The 19,407-nt window shown below is 36.0% G+C and overlaps 2 protein-coding genes across 3 annotated transcripts; both read right to left on the bottom strand.

The window, feature by feature from the left end:
* Window positions 1–69: 69 nt before the first annotated feature.
* On the bottom strand, window positions 70–10,056 carry LOC127790761 (serine hydroxymethyltransferase 3, chloroplastic). Of its 2 annotated transcripts, none has more exons than XM_052320423.1 (12): window positions 9,871–10,056; window positions 9,080–9,323; window positions 7,807–8,002; window positions 3,686–3,860; window positions 3,474–3,591; window positions 3,258–3,370; window positions 2,937–3,059; window positions 1,539–1,643; window positions 1,368–1,454; window positions 1,145–1,252; window positions 743–815; window positions 70–656 (listed from the first exon to the last, which is right to left on the bottom strand). In XM_052320423.1, exons 2-12 carry the CDS (start codon window positions 9,267–9,269, stop codon window positions 379–381), a joined length of 1,566 nt encoding a protein of 521 aa, XP_052176383.1. In that variant the 5' UTR covers window positions 9,270–9,323; window positions 9,871–10,056; the 3' UTR covers window positions 70–378. The 2 variants fall into 2 exon arrangements, with proteins under 2 accessions (XP_052176383.1, XP_052176384.1); XM_052320424.1 differs by having other exon boundaries at window positions 9,080–9,319.
* Window positions 10,057–11,857: 1,801 nt separating this feature from the next.
* LOC127791175 (uncharacterized) lies at window positions 11,858–19,245 on the bottom strand. The gene is made up of 9 exons (XM_052321011.1): window positions 19,018–19,245; window positions 17,622–17,702; window positions 15,375–15,424; window positions 14,270–14,347; window positions 13,811–13,868; window positions 13,682–13,731; window positions 12,790–12,898; window positions 12,650–12,711; window positions 11,858–12,201 (listed from the first exon to the last, which is right to left on the bottom strand). The coding sequence occupies exons 1-9, from the start codon at window positions 19,099–19,101 to the stop codon at window positions 12,159–12,161; spliced, it is 615 nt and encodes a 204-aa protein (XP_052176971.1). The 5' UTR covers window positions 19,102–19,245; the 3' UTR covers window positions 11,858–12,158.
* Window positions 19,246–19,407: the final 162 nt, after the last annotated feature.

Genomic DNA, 19,407 nt, shown 5'->3' with positions numbered 1-19,407 from the left:
CAACCAAAATATGAGTTTGGCCAAATGATTTGGACACTTTTCCCATTTGCATTAATAACACACATAATATAAGAAATTAATATAGAATGCCACTATAAATGTTAAAAACTTAATTATTCAAATAAACATAAACCTCCCCCTGTTGCAAGAGTCGTATAGAAGTTCCATTTTGCCTGTTAACACCACATCCAACTTCCATAATTAGAGTTTGGTTGGTTCACAGCAGAACCATGTTCCTTGTTATCTTTTATTCAAGATTGCAATACAACTCCACTCCTATAAAAAAGCTGCTACTCTTTCATCAGTTTTATGCAAACCTTGAAGCCAACGGCGAACTTGAACTTCCGGCCCCATAATCTGTTCATTCCGGCGAATGTCTCATAACCCGGGCAAGGGGAATTGGGTAGTCAAAGCCTCGACCCTCCTCCTCAGGTCGGATACTTGATCCGTTAATGTGAAATCCGAAGGGGACCCGACGAACTTCATGAAATCTTGGAGCTTTGAACCTGAAACGGACCTCTTTGCATCCAGTGTTATCTGCACGCCCTCGTGGATAAAATCTGCCGTGGCTATGAATTCCTTCTCTGTGAAACCTCTCGTAGTCATGGCAGGCGATCCAATGCGGATGCCTCCTGGGACTAGCGCGCTTTTGTCGCCTGAATTTTGCAGAATAGGCGGATTAAGTACGAGGAACAACAACAAGAAGGGAAATTACAAGAGTTTAATCAATAGGATTGTTCACCGGGTACTGAGTTCTTGTTAAGGGTGATGGATGCCATGTCAAGAATTTTTTCCACCCGGGCCCCATCAATACCCTGTTTCAAAGGGAGGAATCTCAATCGCTCCATCAAGATGACAAATGAAGTCGAGTTGATCTAACTAGACATCGCTATAGGCACAAACATATCTAATGAATACAAAAGTATCCATGAAATAGTTTTAGAGCGTCGAATGATAGACCAGATCACACCAATGGTTTGCCTTGACTCGGCATGCCAAGTCCTTGCATAGCGAGCTATTGAACATTTATCAATTTACTTAGACAAAATTTTCAATATTTTGCTAGCCAGAGAGAACATCAATATATGCCATGCAACCCATATATCAAATGACTGAACAAAACAAGATAATAAATGAAACTTACTAATGGTCTGAGATCCACAAGAACCAAGTGGTTATCACTTCCTCCTGAAACCAGTGTGTATCCTAGTTCAATCAAGCGGCTTGCAAGTGCTCGACAATTAGAAACCACCTACAAGATGAAAGCAACAGCGCTAAGTTGCCATAACTAGAAGATTACATGCTAAGTCAAAAGGTCACATGTAAGTTGCATGATATTCTATACTAAAATTGGAGACAAACAATACCTTGTTCTGATAAGACCTAAACTCAGGGGCTTGAGCATACTTCAAACAGACTGCAAGTCCTCCAATTGTATGGTTGTGAGGGCCACCCTGTAAAAATACACATTTGCCTTTCATTTAGTTTTTTTTTTTTTCTCCCTTGGCTCTGCAAAGAAAATGAAATATTTTACTAACCTGCAATCCTGGGAAAACGGCATTGTTGATGGCAGATTCTAAATCAACACCCAGAACAGGCTCCCTCTTGAAGAAGATCATACCACCTCTAGGCCCTCTCAGGGACTGGAGAGAAACATCCTCATCAGCTTACACATTATTGACGAATTACATATATTCTTAGAAGATGTATACTGACAGTCTTTAAAAAATTTTCATAACAAGATTCCTACCTGTTTCTAGTTGCTGCCAGTTACAATTTTCAGGGCAAACTTGTGAGGAAAATGAAACAGATATGCCAAGCATTAAACGACAAATTGTTCAGTGTAAAAAGGCAGAAAAACAGAACCATCTCAATCTTGATAAAATCGAACTTGAGTATGTCTCAACACGCAAAAACCCCATGCCACCAAGTCAAATTCTGTCATTTGTTTTTATGGAAAATAAGAAATCCTTTTTACAAATAAATAAATAATCCATGATTATGCTAAATAACAGTTCTACGGTTTAAGTAATTCCTCTACCACAAACAAGACAGCTTGTTTATTTGGCCTATTAATAATGGTTATAGAAGTGAGAGAAAGAACAGGACTAATGCCTGTGGCCAACACATTTGGGGCAAGGGTCATAATCTAAAAGTATTACAACTTGGCTAGAGTTCTTCAGAAACATCTTAACAGATTTACATATATGTCTCCTATTTCAACAGGTATGGGTGTCCGATCTCTGATCTGGCACTGAACTCTCACGGATCGGATGTTGATTCGAGAGAATTCTGTAGAAGAAGGGAGAAAAACAGAGAGGGAAATGAAGAGAGATTGAGAGAGAGAGATTTGTGTGGGAGAATTCAGACAAATTTCAATTGAATTTTCTGGATGCCTCCAGGCGGATAGGATCAGTCTCTTATATATTGAATCCCCGTGCCTCAAATCCTGCCAAAACTGAAAGAGTACAATTGTATATAGCCTTCTCTAGGTACAAATCACATCATCTATAACTACCCTCACGTGTACTTCACCCAAGCTGTTAGAACATGACACTAGGCTGGCTTAAATTCATCAACCAACTACACTTTGGCACTTCGCATTTGGGTTGGCTGCGTTGGCATTCTTCATCACACAGAAACAAGCTCATCTGATGGTAGAAGTACACTCATACACGGGAGCAAGATCATAGAGTCAATTAATCAAATGCATAAGATGTACTCTAAGAAGGAAATATTCTAATGTGTCCTGATACTTAGAATTACAGTACATTGAAAATAAAGAAATAGATTATAGTTGTTGAGAAGTACAAAATCATATGGATTTGATCCTCATGGCTAATTTTGATTAATTGGGGAATTTTTCATTAATATTGTGCAATCAGGAGTTTGGAAATGTGCAATGAATATCATTGCATAAATTGTTCAATCCATACCTTGTGTGTTGTTGTTGTAACAATATCACAGTACTCAAAAGGATCAGCAACCACAGAAGCAGCAACAAGCCCACTTATGTGAGCCATATCCATCATAAGAAAAGATCCAACAGCATCTGCAATCTTTGCAAACATACTGAATTTAATCAATTTAGTGGTACTAAAAAAAAAGAAAAGGACACAACATGGCAAATTTTGTAAGATAGATGCCCCCCCCCCCCCCCCCCCCCCCCCACCTCCCCCCCAAAGAATATATATATATATAAACATAAAGGAAAAAAATAGCAGTTCATCATAAACATGCCAAAAAGAAACTAGTACCTTTCTCATACGAGGATAGTCAAAATCTCGAGGATAAGCACTAGCACCAGCAATAATTAGTTTTGGCCTAAAGAGAGTGGCTGTTTTTTCTAGCATGTCATAATCCACGAGGCCTGCTTAAAACTTTAGACAAACTTAGAATAATCTTCAACAACAAATAAACAACATGAAACCAGCTGCTCCAATGTTAGTATATTTAAATGCAGAATGCATTACCTGTAGATTCATCAAGCCGATAAGGCATAGATTCAAAATAAATGGATGTTCCTGATACCCGTCTTTTAGGAGTCATGAAACCATGAGACAAGTGTCCCCCATGAGGTAAGTCCAGACCCTAAGTCATTTATATGTTCAAATACTTAATTTTCCAGACATTCAGAGGGGGAAAAAACTGAGGAAGCCAACAAGAAATAAAATATGCAACTCACCATTATGCGGTCATGGGGCTTAAGAAGTGCAGTGTACACCTCAAAATTAGCAGGGGAGCCAGATAATGGTTGAACATTCACACCCCAGTTCTTTTCATCTAAGTGAAATGCTGCCAAAGCCCTTTCCTGGCAAAGAATCTCTAGTTCATCAATGTACTCGTTCCCACCATAGTACCTAAGACACCAAATGCAAATTGTTAAGCCCATACAGTTATTATAAACATAATAAATTCTTGACCAAGAGATTTTTCCTCCAAATGTAAAGCATAGAGACCATTTGTCACCACTGTTGGTCTTCATTCATTTATTTTCTGTGTTGCATTTTTAGCTTTTTTTTAATCAGAATAATAAAACTGAATGCAACATTTGATAATGCTTTTATTTGAACTAAGTAAAATCAAAACATGAAAACACATTTGATAACATCCATCCTAGTTATAAGTTGTGATTAAACATATGTAATAATTTGTTTAAAATTATTCATGAAAAAAATTCTAATTGTAATGAAACATTCTTAATATATGAAGTATATTATTATTATAAATATTAAAAACAATTTTAGTTAGTGATTCCTATCCATACTAATGAGTTATACTAATTCTACTAATATTATGTCATAACTTTTTGTAATAACACTGAAGACACAATAGTACTTTTTAGAGTAGTAAACAGATAACATTACTGGGATATTACTTACATTATTCCTAATAGCAGTTTTAATCATGTCATTATAGTATACAATAATAATACTGGTTGCTAATATTAGCACATCCTATTAATATGTCATAATATTTGCTTAAGCGGATGTGGGTAAAGAAACTAGTCCAAAATCAAAATCAAAAACAAATTCAAAGTCAAGGCCAAATCCAAAATCATAGATTAAGGATTGGGTCATGAAAAATAGGAACATTAACAGGCAAAGCTATGGAAGTGGTAGATGTGATGATTCGGAGAAAGATTAATATTATGTGTCTTTAAAAGACGAGATGGGTAGGGAAAAAAAGCAAAAACTTTATTAAAAATTGGATATAAAATATTGTACATAAGAAATGATCGAGCAAAAAATGGAGTGGGGATTATTATGGATAGAAGCTTAGTAGATGAGGTAGTGGATGTAAAGAGAATAGGGGATAGGATTATTATGGTGAAAGTTGGTATAGGAAGAATGATTATGAATATTTTTAGTACATATGCACCACAAGCGGGGTTAGATGAGGAGATAAAAACAAAATTCTGGGAGGACCTAGAGAGACTCATACAAATGATACCAAGATGAGAAAAAGTGATTATAGGAGGTGACTTAAATAGTCACGTGGATAGAGATGGAAACGGCTAATAGAGAGGTACATAGAGGGTATAGACTCGGGGAAATTAATAATGAGTGTAAGTCTATTCTAGATTTTACTATGGCATATGAGCTCATCTTAGCCAAAACTAAGTTCAAAAATCGGGACGAACACTTAATCATATATAAAAATGTCATATCAAGCACCCAAATAGATTACTTCCTCATGAGACAAGAGAATCGGTTATGTTGTAGGAATTGTAAGGTGATACCGAGGGAGTGTTTGACTACTTAACATAAACTTTGAGTACTTGACGTCCAAGTAAGAAATTGGAAGATAAAAAATCACATAAAACAAAATCCAAGAATTAAGTGGTGGGATTTAAAAAGGGAGAAACAACTAATCTTCAAAGAAAAACTAAGGGGTAGAAGAGAATGGAATGGAGAAGGACAGGCAAACCAAATGTGGAGGGAAATGGCTACTGCCTTGAGAAGCACGGCAAAGATAGTCCTTGGAGAGACAAATGGTAGAGCCCCAAACCTTAAGGAGTCTTGGTGGTGGAATGAAGAGGTACAATTAAAAATTAGAAATAAGAAAACTTGCTATAAGGCTGTATATCAGTGCAACAATGAAGAAAACCTAAAAAATTATAAAGAAGCAAAAAAGGCAGCAAAAAGAGCTGTTAGTGAAGCAAGGTCAAAAGCATATGAGAATCTATATAAACGACTTGATACAAAAGATGGAGAAAGGGATATATATAAATTAGCTAAAGCAAGAGAAATAAAAACAAAAGATCTAAACCAAGTGAAATGCATAAAAGATGAAAATCAAAATGTATTAGTGAATGAGGGAGCGATTAAGGAGAGATGGAAGGAGTATATCACAAAATTATTCAATGATGGTGGGGACGCAAGAGTTAAGTTGGGACATCTTAATAACTCCGAAGGGAACGTGAGCTATACATTTTATTGACGCATAAGTTCAAATGAAATAAGATAAGCATTAAAAAAGATGAAAAATCATAAGGCGGTGGGACCAGATAATATACCAATAGAAGCATGTAAATGCATGAGAGAATAAGGCATCTCCTAGCTAACGAAATTATTTAAAGTGATCCTTAAATCAAAAAAGATGTCAGATGAGTGGAGGAAGAGTACTTTGGTTCCTATATACAAGAATAAAGGAGATGTTCAAAACTGTGAAAATTACAGAGGAATTAAGTTAATGAGTCATACCATAAAACTCTGGGAGAAAGTAATAGAGCAAAGGCTCAGAAAAGAAACAAATGTCTCGAAAAATCAGTTTGATTTCATGCCTGGTAGATCAACAATGGAAGCTATATACCTACTGATGTGCCTAATGGAAAGGTATCGGGATTAGCAAAAGGATCTGCATATGGTGTTTATAGATCTAGAAAAGTCCTATAATAAGGTCCCTAGAGAAGTATTATAGAGGGTTTTAGAGAAAAAAGGAATCCGAATAGCCTATATACAAGCCCTTAAAGACATGTATCACGGTGCAGAAACAAGAGTCAGAACATGGGGAGGGGATACTAAACCATTTCAAATTACAATGGGACTGCATCAAAGTTTTGCACTAAGTCCATATTTATTTGCTTTAGTAATGGATGAACTAATTAAACACATTCAGACAGAGGTGCCATGGTATATGCTATTTGCAGATGACATAATGTTGGTGGATGAAGCAAAAGAGGGAGTGAACACTAAGCTTAAATTGTGGAGAAACAATTTAGAATCTAAGGAATTTAAATTAAGTAGAAAGAAAACAGAATATATTGAATGTAAATTTAGTAAGAATGCAAGAGTGGAGGATGTTATAATAAAATTGGAATATCAAATCTTACAAAGAAAATATCATTTTCGATATTTGGGATCAATGATTCAAAAATATGAAAAAATTCACGAGGATGTCACGCATAGAATTAATGCAGGTTGGCTAAAATGGAGAAATGCATCAAGGGTGTTATGTGATAGTAAAATCCCATTAAAATTGAAAGAAAAATTCTATAGGACAACTATAAGACCAGCCCTGTTGTATGGCTCAGAATGTTAGGCAGTCAAATACCAGCATGAGCAAAAGACGAGCGTAGCGGAGATGAGAATGCTAAGATGGATGTACGGCCATACAAGAAAAGATAAAATTAGAAATGAGGTTATTCGTAATAAGGTAGGAGTAGTGCTAATCGAGGAGAAGATGAGAGAGACTAGACTAAGATGGTTTGGTCATGTGAGAAGGAGACCAAGAGACGCTCCTGTAAAGAGAGTTGATGAAATTGAACAATTAGTCAAAAAAAGAGATAAAAGCAGACCCAAGAAGACTTTGGGAGAGATATCAAAATTTGATATGAAGTATATGGGCCTAAATTGAGATATGACAAAAGACAAAAATACATAGAAGTCTAGAATTCATGTAGCCGACCCCACATAGTGGGATAAAGGCTGGATATGTTGTTGTTGTTGTTGTTGTTATAGTATCCTTTTGATAAATGTTATATCAGTATCAGCTATGATAATAAGAATATCGTCATTGATATTACAATACTATAATAATACCATCAAAATACCATTATAGTACTAGTGTTATAATATTAATAACAAAGATAATATGAGAAAACACATTTTTAAAAAATAATAACATTGTGTCTAGAACAAGTGAAAGGCTCCTTCTTCTAGTGTACAATTATTGCCTACCCTTCATGTTCGTTTTCTATTTTAACTTTTTGAAAGGGAAATAATAGTCAAAAAAAAAAAATTTAGGCAAATGGAAACAACAACAGAAGAGGGGAAACAAGAATATTGTCAAGCAGGCCCTTACCTTTTGCCTGGAAGCCCTTCAGAATACTTGTTTGTAAGGCAAGAACCAACAGCTTCCATCACTGCTCGGGACGTGAAATTCTCTGAGGCAATAAGCTCTAAACTTCTAAACTGCCTTTGCTTTTCCTTGTGGATGATTGTCTGAACTTCAGGATCAGCTTCACTGAGGCCATGGTCTATAAAGCTGCTCCCACTACCTAAAAAAATGCAATTTTTGTAATATGCATCGGTTAGTCGTAGACAAATACAATAACCAAGTGACTGTATGCCCCACAAGAAATCTGTTGTAAATTTTGAATCAAAATCAAAGGCGTGCTTTGTAAGACAGAGAACAGACATCTACATGCACCCTGCAGAAAGTACAAATCTGAAATGATTGTTATATTGTATATATACCTTCAGACAAATAAAGCCATGTCTCAGCAAACAAGCATCTGCACTACCCTTGGTTCAAGTTCGTCTTTAATCAGTCTGCTGGTTACATGTCAAGGAGAAATTTACTCTACTTTGAATGGACATTCATAATATAGTGACATTAGGTGGCACTACTTCCTAAACTAAAATCAATTCCACTTTGGCAAACTTGAAACAAAAAATCAATGATATTACCAATTGGGCACCCAAAATAAAATACTGAAACTTTCAGACCTACAACTGATAGTCGTAGATGTTCACAAACAGGAAATTTTGAAATAAATATAATTAAGCAAAATATAAACTGCTCATCAAAGTCATTTTATATAAAGAAATCAAAATCTAATAGTCGGGGCCACTGCATCATAAGCCTTACAATACGAAATGATACAATTTTAAAATATTACAAATCCGGAACATTAAGCAAAAGAATACCATACTCAGGTTTGGATGAATATCATGATGCCGCTTAATGCTTATCGGTTAACCTCAAAGATGCTTAGAAGAATTTCTTCTAGTATTCTTCTTGTGCCACCTTTTTTACAGAAACGACCTTCATAACTCCAAATGTATGCCCAACCATGGGGTAATGGTTTGGGTTGTGATCCTATATCATTATGAGGCTGTTAGGGTAGTCTAGCTTCTACATCAACCCATTGCACATGGTAAGGATCACTATCACACTATATTGAAGATGCAGGCACATGGGTAGAGATTGCCAAACAATTGGTGAACAACTCATATGAACATGGATACAAGCAGAACAAGTCCCATAAGAGAAAAATCCCAACGTGGAAATTCAGATTAAAAGGTCCAGTTACATGCAACAGAACATAACCAGAAGAATATCTTTACAGTACCTCCAATTTCAGGTGCAGGAACAGATAAAGAAGAGGGGTTCCTGCCAGTGACCAAGCTTCCTTCAAGTTGAGAAGATTTACAAGGTTTAACAAAGCTGAGTTTAACATGATGAGGGAGTCCACTGAAACTGGGTCCTTTCACAGAGAAAGGTGATCCCTTTGTCCAAATTGGCTGTTGAATAGAACCCATAACAGCAGTCCCGTTACAAACCTGTTGGCTTCTGTATGATAACTCACAAGCTTCCTACACATTGAACAGCATCAAAAATATAAAAACCAGAAATGCATAGAAACCAAAAAACGCATTTGAATGACCAGAAAGTTTCTTGAATTTGTTCGCTCCTGCTTTTCAAAGAAGTGATGGTTACCTAAGTTTAAACCCATAAAATTTACAACATAACCTTTCAAGAGACAGATGATAAGCTACGATAAAGCAACCGTCCAAAAATTCGTAACGTCTTTTCTCAATTTTTCCTATCAGCTACAGTTTCCGGCAAGTACAGACAGAGGGCGTAAATGTATAAAAATATCAAAATTTAATTGATAATCACCTATCCGAGTAAACCTAATCTGGAAATGAGATAGTACAAGAGAAATACATAAAGAATTTATAGCCGCTCGGTCACCAACAATCATCAACAGAAAAACTATATTGCCATTTTCCCTTTTTTTCCATTATTTTCCTTTGCAGATTCCGATGTCTCGGCAAAGCAAACAAGCGGCAAGAGTAACCAGCATCCACTGAAACAGATTCATCAGTGAGAGAGAGACAAAGGCAGGATGAAACTTACGCTTCCGATTTCTTGTTCTCCTGAACCTTTCTCCTTCTTCAGTCTCAACACAAAGTACGAAGCTAGCAGGAGAGAACGAGGGAGGAGAAGAGGAAGACGACGCGACGAGAGGCAGAAGCCAGAGTAGAGCAGACACAAAAGAAGAGAAGGCGCGAGGAAAGGGTGAGCGATATGATGATATCTGATGAAACCTAAACACAGCGTAATAAATGGTGTATTTGTAAATTACACAATTTTAAATTTTACTTGTGTAAAACAAATTAAATATTATATACATATATGATTAAATTCATTCACTTTCAAAATGGGTGAAACTTAAATGTCTATTAAATTCATTCACTTTCAATTTAATCAATTTATTTATTTTATCTATTTACTGTATTCTTTTTGTTATTACCTGTTATATGTATTTCTCGCATCATCCTACATGGGCCAGACTCGGTCCGATAGACCGGCCCAATCACCCAAGACCAAGAAGGCCCGGACGACCTCGTCAAGGAAAGCCCAGCCTCCACCAAAAATCCAGAACTCGTAAAGCGAGCATATAGCGAGCTCGCGATAATCCCCCAACGAGCTCCAAGCAATCGACTAACGAGCTCCTGAAATATCCTCCAGATTGCTGGACCATCTAGGTCGCCAGCCTAAAACCTCCAGCTCGCATGAGCGGCAAAGCTGCTGAGAAGTCAGAGGTAGGGTCCGATCACTTTATCTGTAACAGCCCATGTCCCTCGAAATGAGGATCCCACTCCCGGTCTTGTGAAGGCGATAAGAACTGTTTGTCCCCCATTATACAATCACTGTATTTTTATATGTTATCTGAATTGTAAAAGCTTCTCAGTATAAATGAGAATCAAATAGACCAGACCATGAGGGGCAAGGACGAAAAGAATAATCAGATACCGCCACTCTGAGAGAATAATCAGACGGCGGCCGTGGACTAGGCATCGTTCTGGCCGAACCACGTAAAAGATTCTGGTGTACACGCTTGGACTTCTGGGGGGTTTTCCTTCATTCTCGGTATTTTTGGATTGACTCACCGCGGCCCAAAACGAATCAAGGTCGGTCGAAATTGAACGTCGACATTACCCAAACACAATAATAAATTTATTTATTGAGAATGTCGTCTTCAAATTAGTTAAAATCTACAAGAAAAAAATAATCGAAAGGCACAGAATAATTCTTACGCAAAAACTTTAATATTTAACTTGGATATTCAAATTTATTGAAAACTTGAATGTAGAATCGAAATCAGTATCGAACCGTACGTTTATTAGAATGATAGCTTATCTATTTATAAAGGAGTATAAAAATTCATGAAAAGTATTCTTGATATTTCAAGATCAACTAAACTTATGATTTTTATAAATTATGTCTATCATTTTACAATTTTTTTTTAAAAAAATTTGAATATCAAAATTATAATATTCATACTTATTCAAAATCTCTCCCAAAGAGTGATTTATTGGACAAGTTCCGAGAAAACCTAATCTCCCAAAGCTAATTATATTTTTTGAGAGACCATAAACTCTCCCAGACAATTAAGGTCTAATGGAGACATGATCTCCCAAAGATATTTTGTATTTTCGGAAAACACCAAATCTCTTAAAAAATTGTTTATTTTGGACCTCTTTTACACATAAAACATCATTTTTAGCTTTTGTATAGACTATTTTAATTTTTAACCTTATTACTAATAATTTTATTTTTAATAATATTATTTCCTTTATAACCATGCACCCGTCTTAATATCCTTTCTTATATATAATTACGCTAACATTTATACACATATTCACGATTATTGCTCAATATTTGATACCATATAATAAATCTAGTTTTATAACCATTATATATAAAAAAAAGAATTCTTTCCTTCTAGCCTTAACAAAATTATACCCAAAAACATATATATACCTTGCATTTTCCAATATTGCCATTCTCATTTAACGTACTTTTTATTAATTAAAGGACGCCGCCTCTGAGACTCTAATGCATAATAATCTTCCTCACTTTGTGACAGAGATCAATCATTACCATAGCTAACATGGGCCAACATCAAATTAGTTGTGGTTCAAACTGACACTAAAACAGATAGACCTCTGCAAGGAAGTTACATTTTCTCGAGCAAACAGCATTTGATTCACTAAGGGGGAAAAGCAATCCTTAGTAGAACACAAAGCTTAAAAGGGCATTCCCAGTGCACACAAAAGTACCAAGGCGGTTAAGTAAACTACAGGCCGCGCATGTACACGAGCGATGCATTCCAACACCGGCTGATGTTTGCATAATCTTCATTCGATGCGTGAGAGGCCACCACCACCTTCAGCCTTCGTCCTGCATAAGGGTCCAAATTGTGGGCTCAAATATTTCAGAAACCGAAGATATTAAATTTCAGAATTTCACATGGCATGGGAAAAACTGTCATGGTAATCGCGGAAAGAACAACATGTTAACTGTTTCATGTGTGGTACGGATCAAGTTGTCGATGCGTAAAGGCAGAGTATATCAAGAGGCAGGACAGGCATGAATGGTCACTTCATTAGATGCAGAGGCTTTAGGAATTCTCAAGTAGAAGGAAGATGTAAATGCCCAAGTGAGGTTAGCAAATGAGCTTCAGCACTGTACAGGTGGTGGAACTTGTTTCTTGTCAGCATGTGTAATAATCACTATTGCCATTTTATACATAAACGAACTCAATGTAATGTGTTGGCATTGCCTTTACTCGTTTTGCATCGCATGGGTAGCCAATTTCAAGACTTTGTGCCAAGGAAATGATACTTACTTGTGGTCAGAAGGATTGGGCGTAAGTTCATACACGATGGTTGCAACAACATCCCTCTTCAACTGTTAATTAATGGAAAAGAAAATGTCATTTAAATGGCACATAAAATCTTGAACTTGTACAACTTTCGAGTGAATTACCTGTGTGGCTTCACCCTTTAAGCCAATGTAATGTATCTGAGTCACATCACCACCAAAATTTTCGGGAAAATGCAGAGTGAGACTTCCCACGCCCTGGAATCTAGAATATCTGGTTGCATATATATACAATGTCAGAAGTAGCAAAAAACAACCAGATGATACAGAAATATCTGTCTAAACGTGGTAGGTTCACTATGTGACAAGTTTCTTTTATAAAGCGCTTTGCAAAATGAGACACACCTAAAGGCGGCCTTTTTGTTTGGACTGCCTCTTTGGCTCTATCCTCACTATTGACAATCTGAGGAGAGGAGGCAGCGCTACACATTGAAGGAGTGCAAGGAACGAGTGGAGGACCACCTTCTCTTACATTACCCAGTGGAAAGACAGATTTGGTGTCTTATTTTGCTTTGTTCAAGAATACTCGAGTGATGCTAGTCAAAGTTTCAAAATTTTGAGGTGCATGGAATGATCTCTTTATCCACATGATGCGTAACATTTGGAAATAAAGAAATAAAAGAGCTTTTTTAGAGTCCAATTAATTTTCTCAAGGGAATACACATTTGTTTCTTGTCTACCTCTTTTGCTTTGTTCATAGAGTGAGTTTTGTTGCGGATAATCGTCCTATAGTTGTATTTTTCTTTTTCCTTCTCTCTTCTCTATGGTTTCACCTTCACTTCAATGAAATTTATTTATCAAAAAAGAAAAATAATTGGCCTATACTAGAAGTAATAATATTTTCCTCTTGCTATATTCAATTTTCTGCATAAAGCAACAAGTTTCTATGAGAAAAAAAGTTTAGCTGTTGAACTAGGATTACTTTGAATACTTGGCTAAAAAACAGACCAAAGTCAAATACTTGGAAATGCAGGTAAGATTGAGGCAGGAGAATTACTTTGTCTGGTACTCCAAAACTCCTTGTAAATTCTCCACCAAGTCCCACTCCTGATGACAATAAGAAGTCCATGCACACGTCAATAGTCCCAAGCTCAAAATCTCCAGTAAGATTAGACGAAAGCAGTACCTGAATAGGTTGCATGCTTTGAGCATCAGAAAAGTCAATACCTTCTCGATTAATGAACCTGCATTTCAAAGAAAAAGTTGAAAATTACTAAATGCATACATCCTACTGATGAAGCCACAGGGTTGCTTTTTCCAATATCCATCCAATTTTCAGAAACCAGCATAAGGAGGCCCAAGCCGATGCTCTTATCTTTCCAGCACAATGCAAGTTGTCTTCCTAATATTAAGGTACCATGTTGTTAGATCATAACCCTTTTTTAACCTTGATTACATATAAAATTGAATAACAAAAATCTTGAAGCAAAAAGGCTAGTGTCACATCCATAATAATGAACTCTGCGAAAGTAGGATCACAATTTTTTTTTTTTTCAGAGTAAAAGGAAATTTGCATTTGTTTAGTAGTCACAGCTCACGAGAGAGAGAGAGAGAGAGAGGAGGGGCTGATAAAGCCAAAACTTACGCCCTCATCTTGGAAGGACTTGTTCCATCTGCCCCACCAATTATTGAAATGCTCTTGATTTTAACATCAGAGGTAAATCTAAAACAATTGGTCATAGTAAAGCAGATTAATCCACATGAAATAGAAACATTTTTGTCAATAAAACAGGAAAAACAAGAGAAAAGCTAGTCCAAGGAGTTTGAGCAGAGACAACATGCAACAAGCATGTGGTGGCTATTTACCTTCTTATTTCTCATGTCATGTGCCAAGGAACAGAGACATTCATTTAATTTCAAGGGTTAACCTAGACATGCATATTTGCTAGTTAGATGGCTATCTGTATCTATTTCACATGTCAAGCACAAATAAACAGAATATTTCCATCGTTACAGGATTAAGCTAAACATGAAAAGAGTTTGAGGACTACAAAATTAATATCATAATAAAGTTTTATTCATGCCAGTTCCAATTACCTATATATACAAAATTTTCAGCCAAAATGGGGCCATGACACTAGAAAAGACAGTCATTGTGCTTCATGCAGTGGCATTTGAATGTTGGATAAAGCCATGAAAAGATAGGCCTGTAGTATGCATCAATTATCATCCAATCCAACATCTATCTCTCAAAGGAGTATAACTGAACTGCAAAATTTTCAGCAATCAATTCCTGACATCGGTCATGGTTTTGCACTTGGATGGAAGGATAAAACATTGGCATAAGCCTCATAGAGTAACTACTTATATGGTTAGAATGCCGATGAGCCAACAGAATTATTTTTTCACTTCTTATGCAATCCTGGCTTAGCAACCTTTAAACTTACATGAGGTAATAAATGACAGTAGAATCATTCAATAACCAAATAAAGTACATCAAGATCAAACAATAGATTCAGGATGATAAGCAGCATTGCAAGATAGCTGAATGAAAGCAACAAAATAGAATGTTACATACGTATGAAATCCTACCATCTTGGTGAAGGTCTGAAAACAAAAAGAAACATGAAGCAAAAAATAGAAAAAAAAAAACTATTTTGAGTTCAAAATAAAATAATGCAGTAAGTTTCAAATCATCATGACTCCTTGGTAAATCAAATAGCTGATGCAAAACAGCAGTTACCACTTACGGTATGAAAACTAGTAAATCAGGATCACCCTCATTGCTCTCCAAGTGACCCTGTCAAAGGGAAGAAGACAGTTTAAGAAACTGCAGGCCATGGCAATCTATAATTATACTCTCATCAAAGCAGCCCAATGTCCTTCAGACACAGATAGAAGCTTTCCACATACATACAATTCATATGTATAGATGCACAAACAAATGGTATCAAAATTTCATGAGATCATCATGAAACTACTTAATTTCAACAACAAAAAAAGTCGCAGAACGTGAGAAATTAGTACCATCAGTTCACATGCATAGAGCAGTTTGATTATTGTTGAGAATCCCACATTGCCTCCACAAGGGAGACATGGACTATATATAAGGAGGAGGATCCCTCCACCTGTTAAGCTAGCTTTTCAAGTTGGAGTTCTAGCTCTAACTTCTCACATGGTATCAGAGCTAACCCTTGACTGTCGTGGTCATGGACCAGTACCCTGCCCGATCACCTGAGCATGTATCAGTTACTGGAGAAACTTCGGCGTGGGGGGGAGTGTTGAGAATCCCACATCGCCTCCACAAGAGAGACATGAGCTATATATAAGGAGGAGGATCCCTCCACCTGTTAAGCTAGCTTTTCAGGTTGAAGTTCTACCTCTAACTTCTCACAGTTATATTCATAAATATATAATAATGAAAATAGTAAAATACACAAAGGGGAAGTAAGAGAGATGCAGCTCTTTCAGTCAGATAGAAAACAAACATTTAGGTAGTTAAAAAGTAAATCATAGTCTATGCAGGCAAACAAACAATTCTTTTTACATGAGAGAGGGGTGTTGCCAAAATAAAGAAAACTTCAAATCTTTGGTGGACTATTAATTGCAATGAAAATCTACAAGATTTAGGATAGTGAAACAATTTCATTCTACAAATGCAAAAAAAAAATTTGAGCCCAAAGAAATAACATAACATCCATAAACTAGAAAATATTAATCTTCAATGACCTAGATGAAGAGTACAATCCTTCATATAGCACTACAACATAGAATCCTTCCTAGACAGAAAATAGCAAAAGTATTCAGGACCAGTAAAAAATAGAAAGATTCAGTCTAAGAGTAGAAGTACCTTAATCTCACACATCTTATTTTCAATAGAAGCCATTCCAATCTTATGACATATAGCCTCATTTCCAGTTATATCCTTTCTTGTGTGGCTTCACATCCACTATAACACCCCCATCTTTGATACACTCATATTTTGCACATGTTTATGTTTTACTACTCAACATTTTGTGCCATACAACACGGCCGACCTAAATAATGAAATTTCTACCGTTCTCATTGCTAAAACAGTGATTTTTTTTTTTTTTTTTTGTAGGGTGTCTTCAATTTACTTTCCAAATTTAAACCAGTAAGGAGCACACCAACCAAATTACCTTCTTACCTTGGGCTCAATTTCAACCGTGAATGGCCTTACATGGCCCCTATGGTTCCCAAAACTCATATCCTAGGAGTCATACATCAGTCTCCCATCTTTATAAGCAAGTTGAAATTACTCCCACCAATCAAAGGCATCGCCCTTGAGTTTGTTTCTTCTTTAACATAGATTCAACCTCATTAAGCCAATCAAGGAAGCCTTTACTGCCCAAATATCATCAAAAGCTAGGACATCTATTCTCATCTACGATGGATAGTCAGCATAAGAGTGCAATGTTAACTATGACTTGGTAAGCTGCATTCCCATCTATCAATCAATGTTAACTTTGTTTGGGGATATTTGGTGATCATGCCAAGGTCAATCACAATTTTATTGAATCTGACACCTATAATTCTTCCCATGGGTTCAGGACATGAGTTTGTTGTAGGTCACAACAATCAAACGTGAGTGTTTTAGCTCTCTTCTTTTCTTTTCTATTTTCATTCTTTCTTCCCAATTTGGGGAGGAAATACAACACTCAACCACCATACCAGTCATGATCACGGAAGTAAATGACACACATGCCATTTTGAGAAACTATATATATTAATAACTATGAGAACCTAACTGTTTGTACATTATATAAACCAACTTAAAGGGAGATGAATCATTAAGCAATTCAATTTCCACAAAACTGCAATGGGAGAACAAAGGAAAACAATTCAGGAGATACAAGTACATATTGAGAATAAGATCAAATAAAAATTTGAGCTCGGTTGTTGGACTACTATTTAGATCATGTGTCAGCATATTAGAGAAAACAAACAGCAGAGGAATCTGATCCTCAAAAACCTACCTCAGAAGAATCTAGGCGCTGTTCCCAAGCTTTAAAAACTGACTTGACGCTTCCTGGAACAGCCTCATTTAAAGCAGAAACCTTTGGCAGAGAAAAACAGAAGTTATGTTTGACAGAGTTAATGACTAGATAAAAATTAGAGGAAAAAATGGCAGAAAGTTCATCAAGGGATAACATATATATATTGATCCAACTACTCACACGCACACTAACACACATACAAACAGGAGAGCAAGACATAAGTTTTATATTGATTCTGTTGGAGCCAGATAAATATGCAACGATATGTACAAGTGCAAGGTATAAAATTAAGTGTGAGAACAATATAAGTGCATTTCTATAAATTCAAAAGCGGTCATGAAGTAGATCAATCCAAATCCAAGCAAATTTCAAGAGAATAAATCACAAAAGCAATGCTCCATTGCAATAAGTTCATTCATTAATTACAAAAATAAGCAGATAATAACCAAGAGCACGTATAACTGTGCCATGGAAGAACCAATATGTTAAAAGAAAACAGACATGCCCAATTCATCTGGGAAACGAAACATAGTCAAAAGAAGTCACAAAATTTTTAATCTAGTTAACCATACAAGGGATAAGATAACAATAAGTGGTAATATACATGATTCTTCTATATGAGGATAAACTGTAGAAAACAAAGCAAGAAGAATGTTAAAGTTTGAGTTATTCCAACCCGACTGCTAAGCATGCTTGATTTTTTAGGTTTTCAGATCAGTAAGCTCAATAGATTCACTTGTCCACGCAACCACAGTGTAGAGTATGGGAACAAGTTTCCTGATTTCTGCAACTTTCACATGTTTTAGGTGTTTCACCTAATTTTTCACATTCCATTAGCACGTCAGATAAGATATATGTTGCACAAGCAAAACATAACCCCTATCAGAAGCAATAAACCAAGCACCCGTTCTATCGTGTCATTAAAGCTCCAGACCAGCTGACCACGAACTTCCTAATTTTTAGCCAAAACTTACTAATAGCATGAGAAACTAAAGTCAGTACCTGAAGATCATGAATTGAGAACATGTTTTAAAAATCATGTCCATCACAAGTTTGAACACTGAATCGAGGAACAACAGAAGAACACAGCAAAAACCACTAACCAAAGCTCAAGAACTCGCCCATTACAATTTGAGTTAATGGTATCCAATAACATAGCCTATAATCTCAGAACCTGAGCTCTGAATCCTCAAATTTTCAACTTTATATTAAATTACGACAACAAACAATCACTGAAGATTCAACACTGACAATTTAAATAACGAATTATGTTAATTGGAACTTAGGATTTAGAACCATTGTACCCAAATCCAAATCAAATGAAAGAGATCGAAAACGGAATAGACTATGACGATTAGAGAAACCCAGGGACAACCTTGGAGAGGTCTATGTGCTTGTAGAGAGAGAAATCGGAGGAACAATCGTGATCTTCGCAGCTATGATCGTGTAAGCAAGCCATCTGTCAGTCCGTCCGTCTGTATCTCTCTCTCAATCGTGATCAATCGCAGTTACAGCAAACAAACGAAATAGAAATTTGGGAAATCTGCTTTGAACTTCCAATCAAAAACTCCAAGGAATCGTTTCAACTACACATCTGCAGTTTTTCTGCTTTATCTCCAATCTTCTTTAAAAAAAACAAATAATAATAATAATAATAATATAATGATATAATTTTATTATATTGTTAATAATTCGTTATGATATTATTTTATGATTATTGTAATAAATAAATAAAATTAATTTAATATGAATATTATTAACCTTC

Source organism: Diospyros lotus, chromosome 14, assembly GCF_014633365.1.
Source record: "Diospyros lotus cultivar Yz01 chromosome 14, ASM1463336v1, whole genome shotgun sequence".
NCBI classification, from domain to species: domain Eukaryota; kingdom Viridiplantae; phylum Streptophyta; class Magnoliopsida; order Ericales; family Ebenaceae; genus Diospyros; species Diospyros lotus.
The sequence above is the reverse complement of the archived record's forward strand: the minus strand, read 5'-3'. Positions and strand labels throughout refer to the sequence as shown.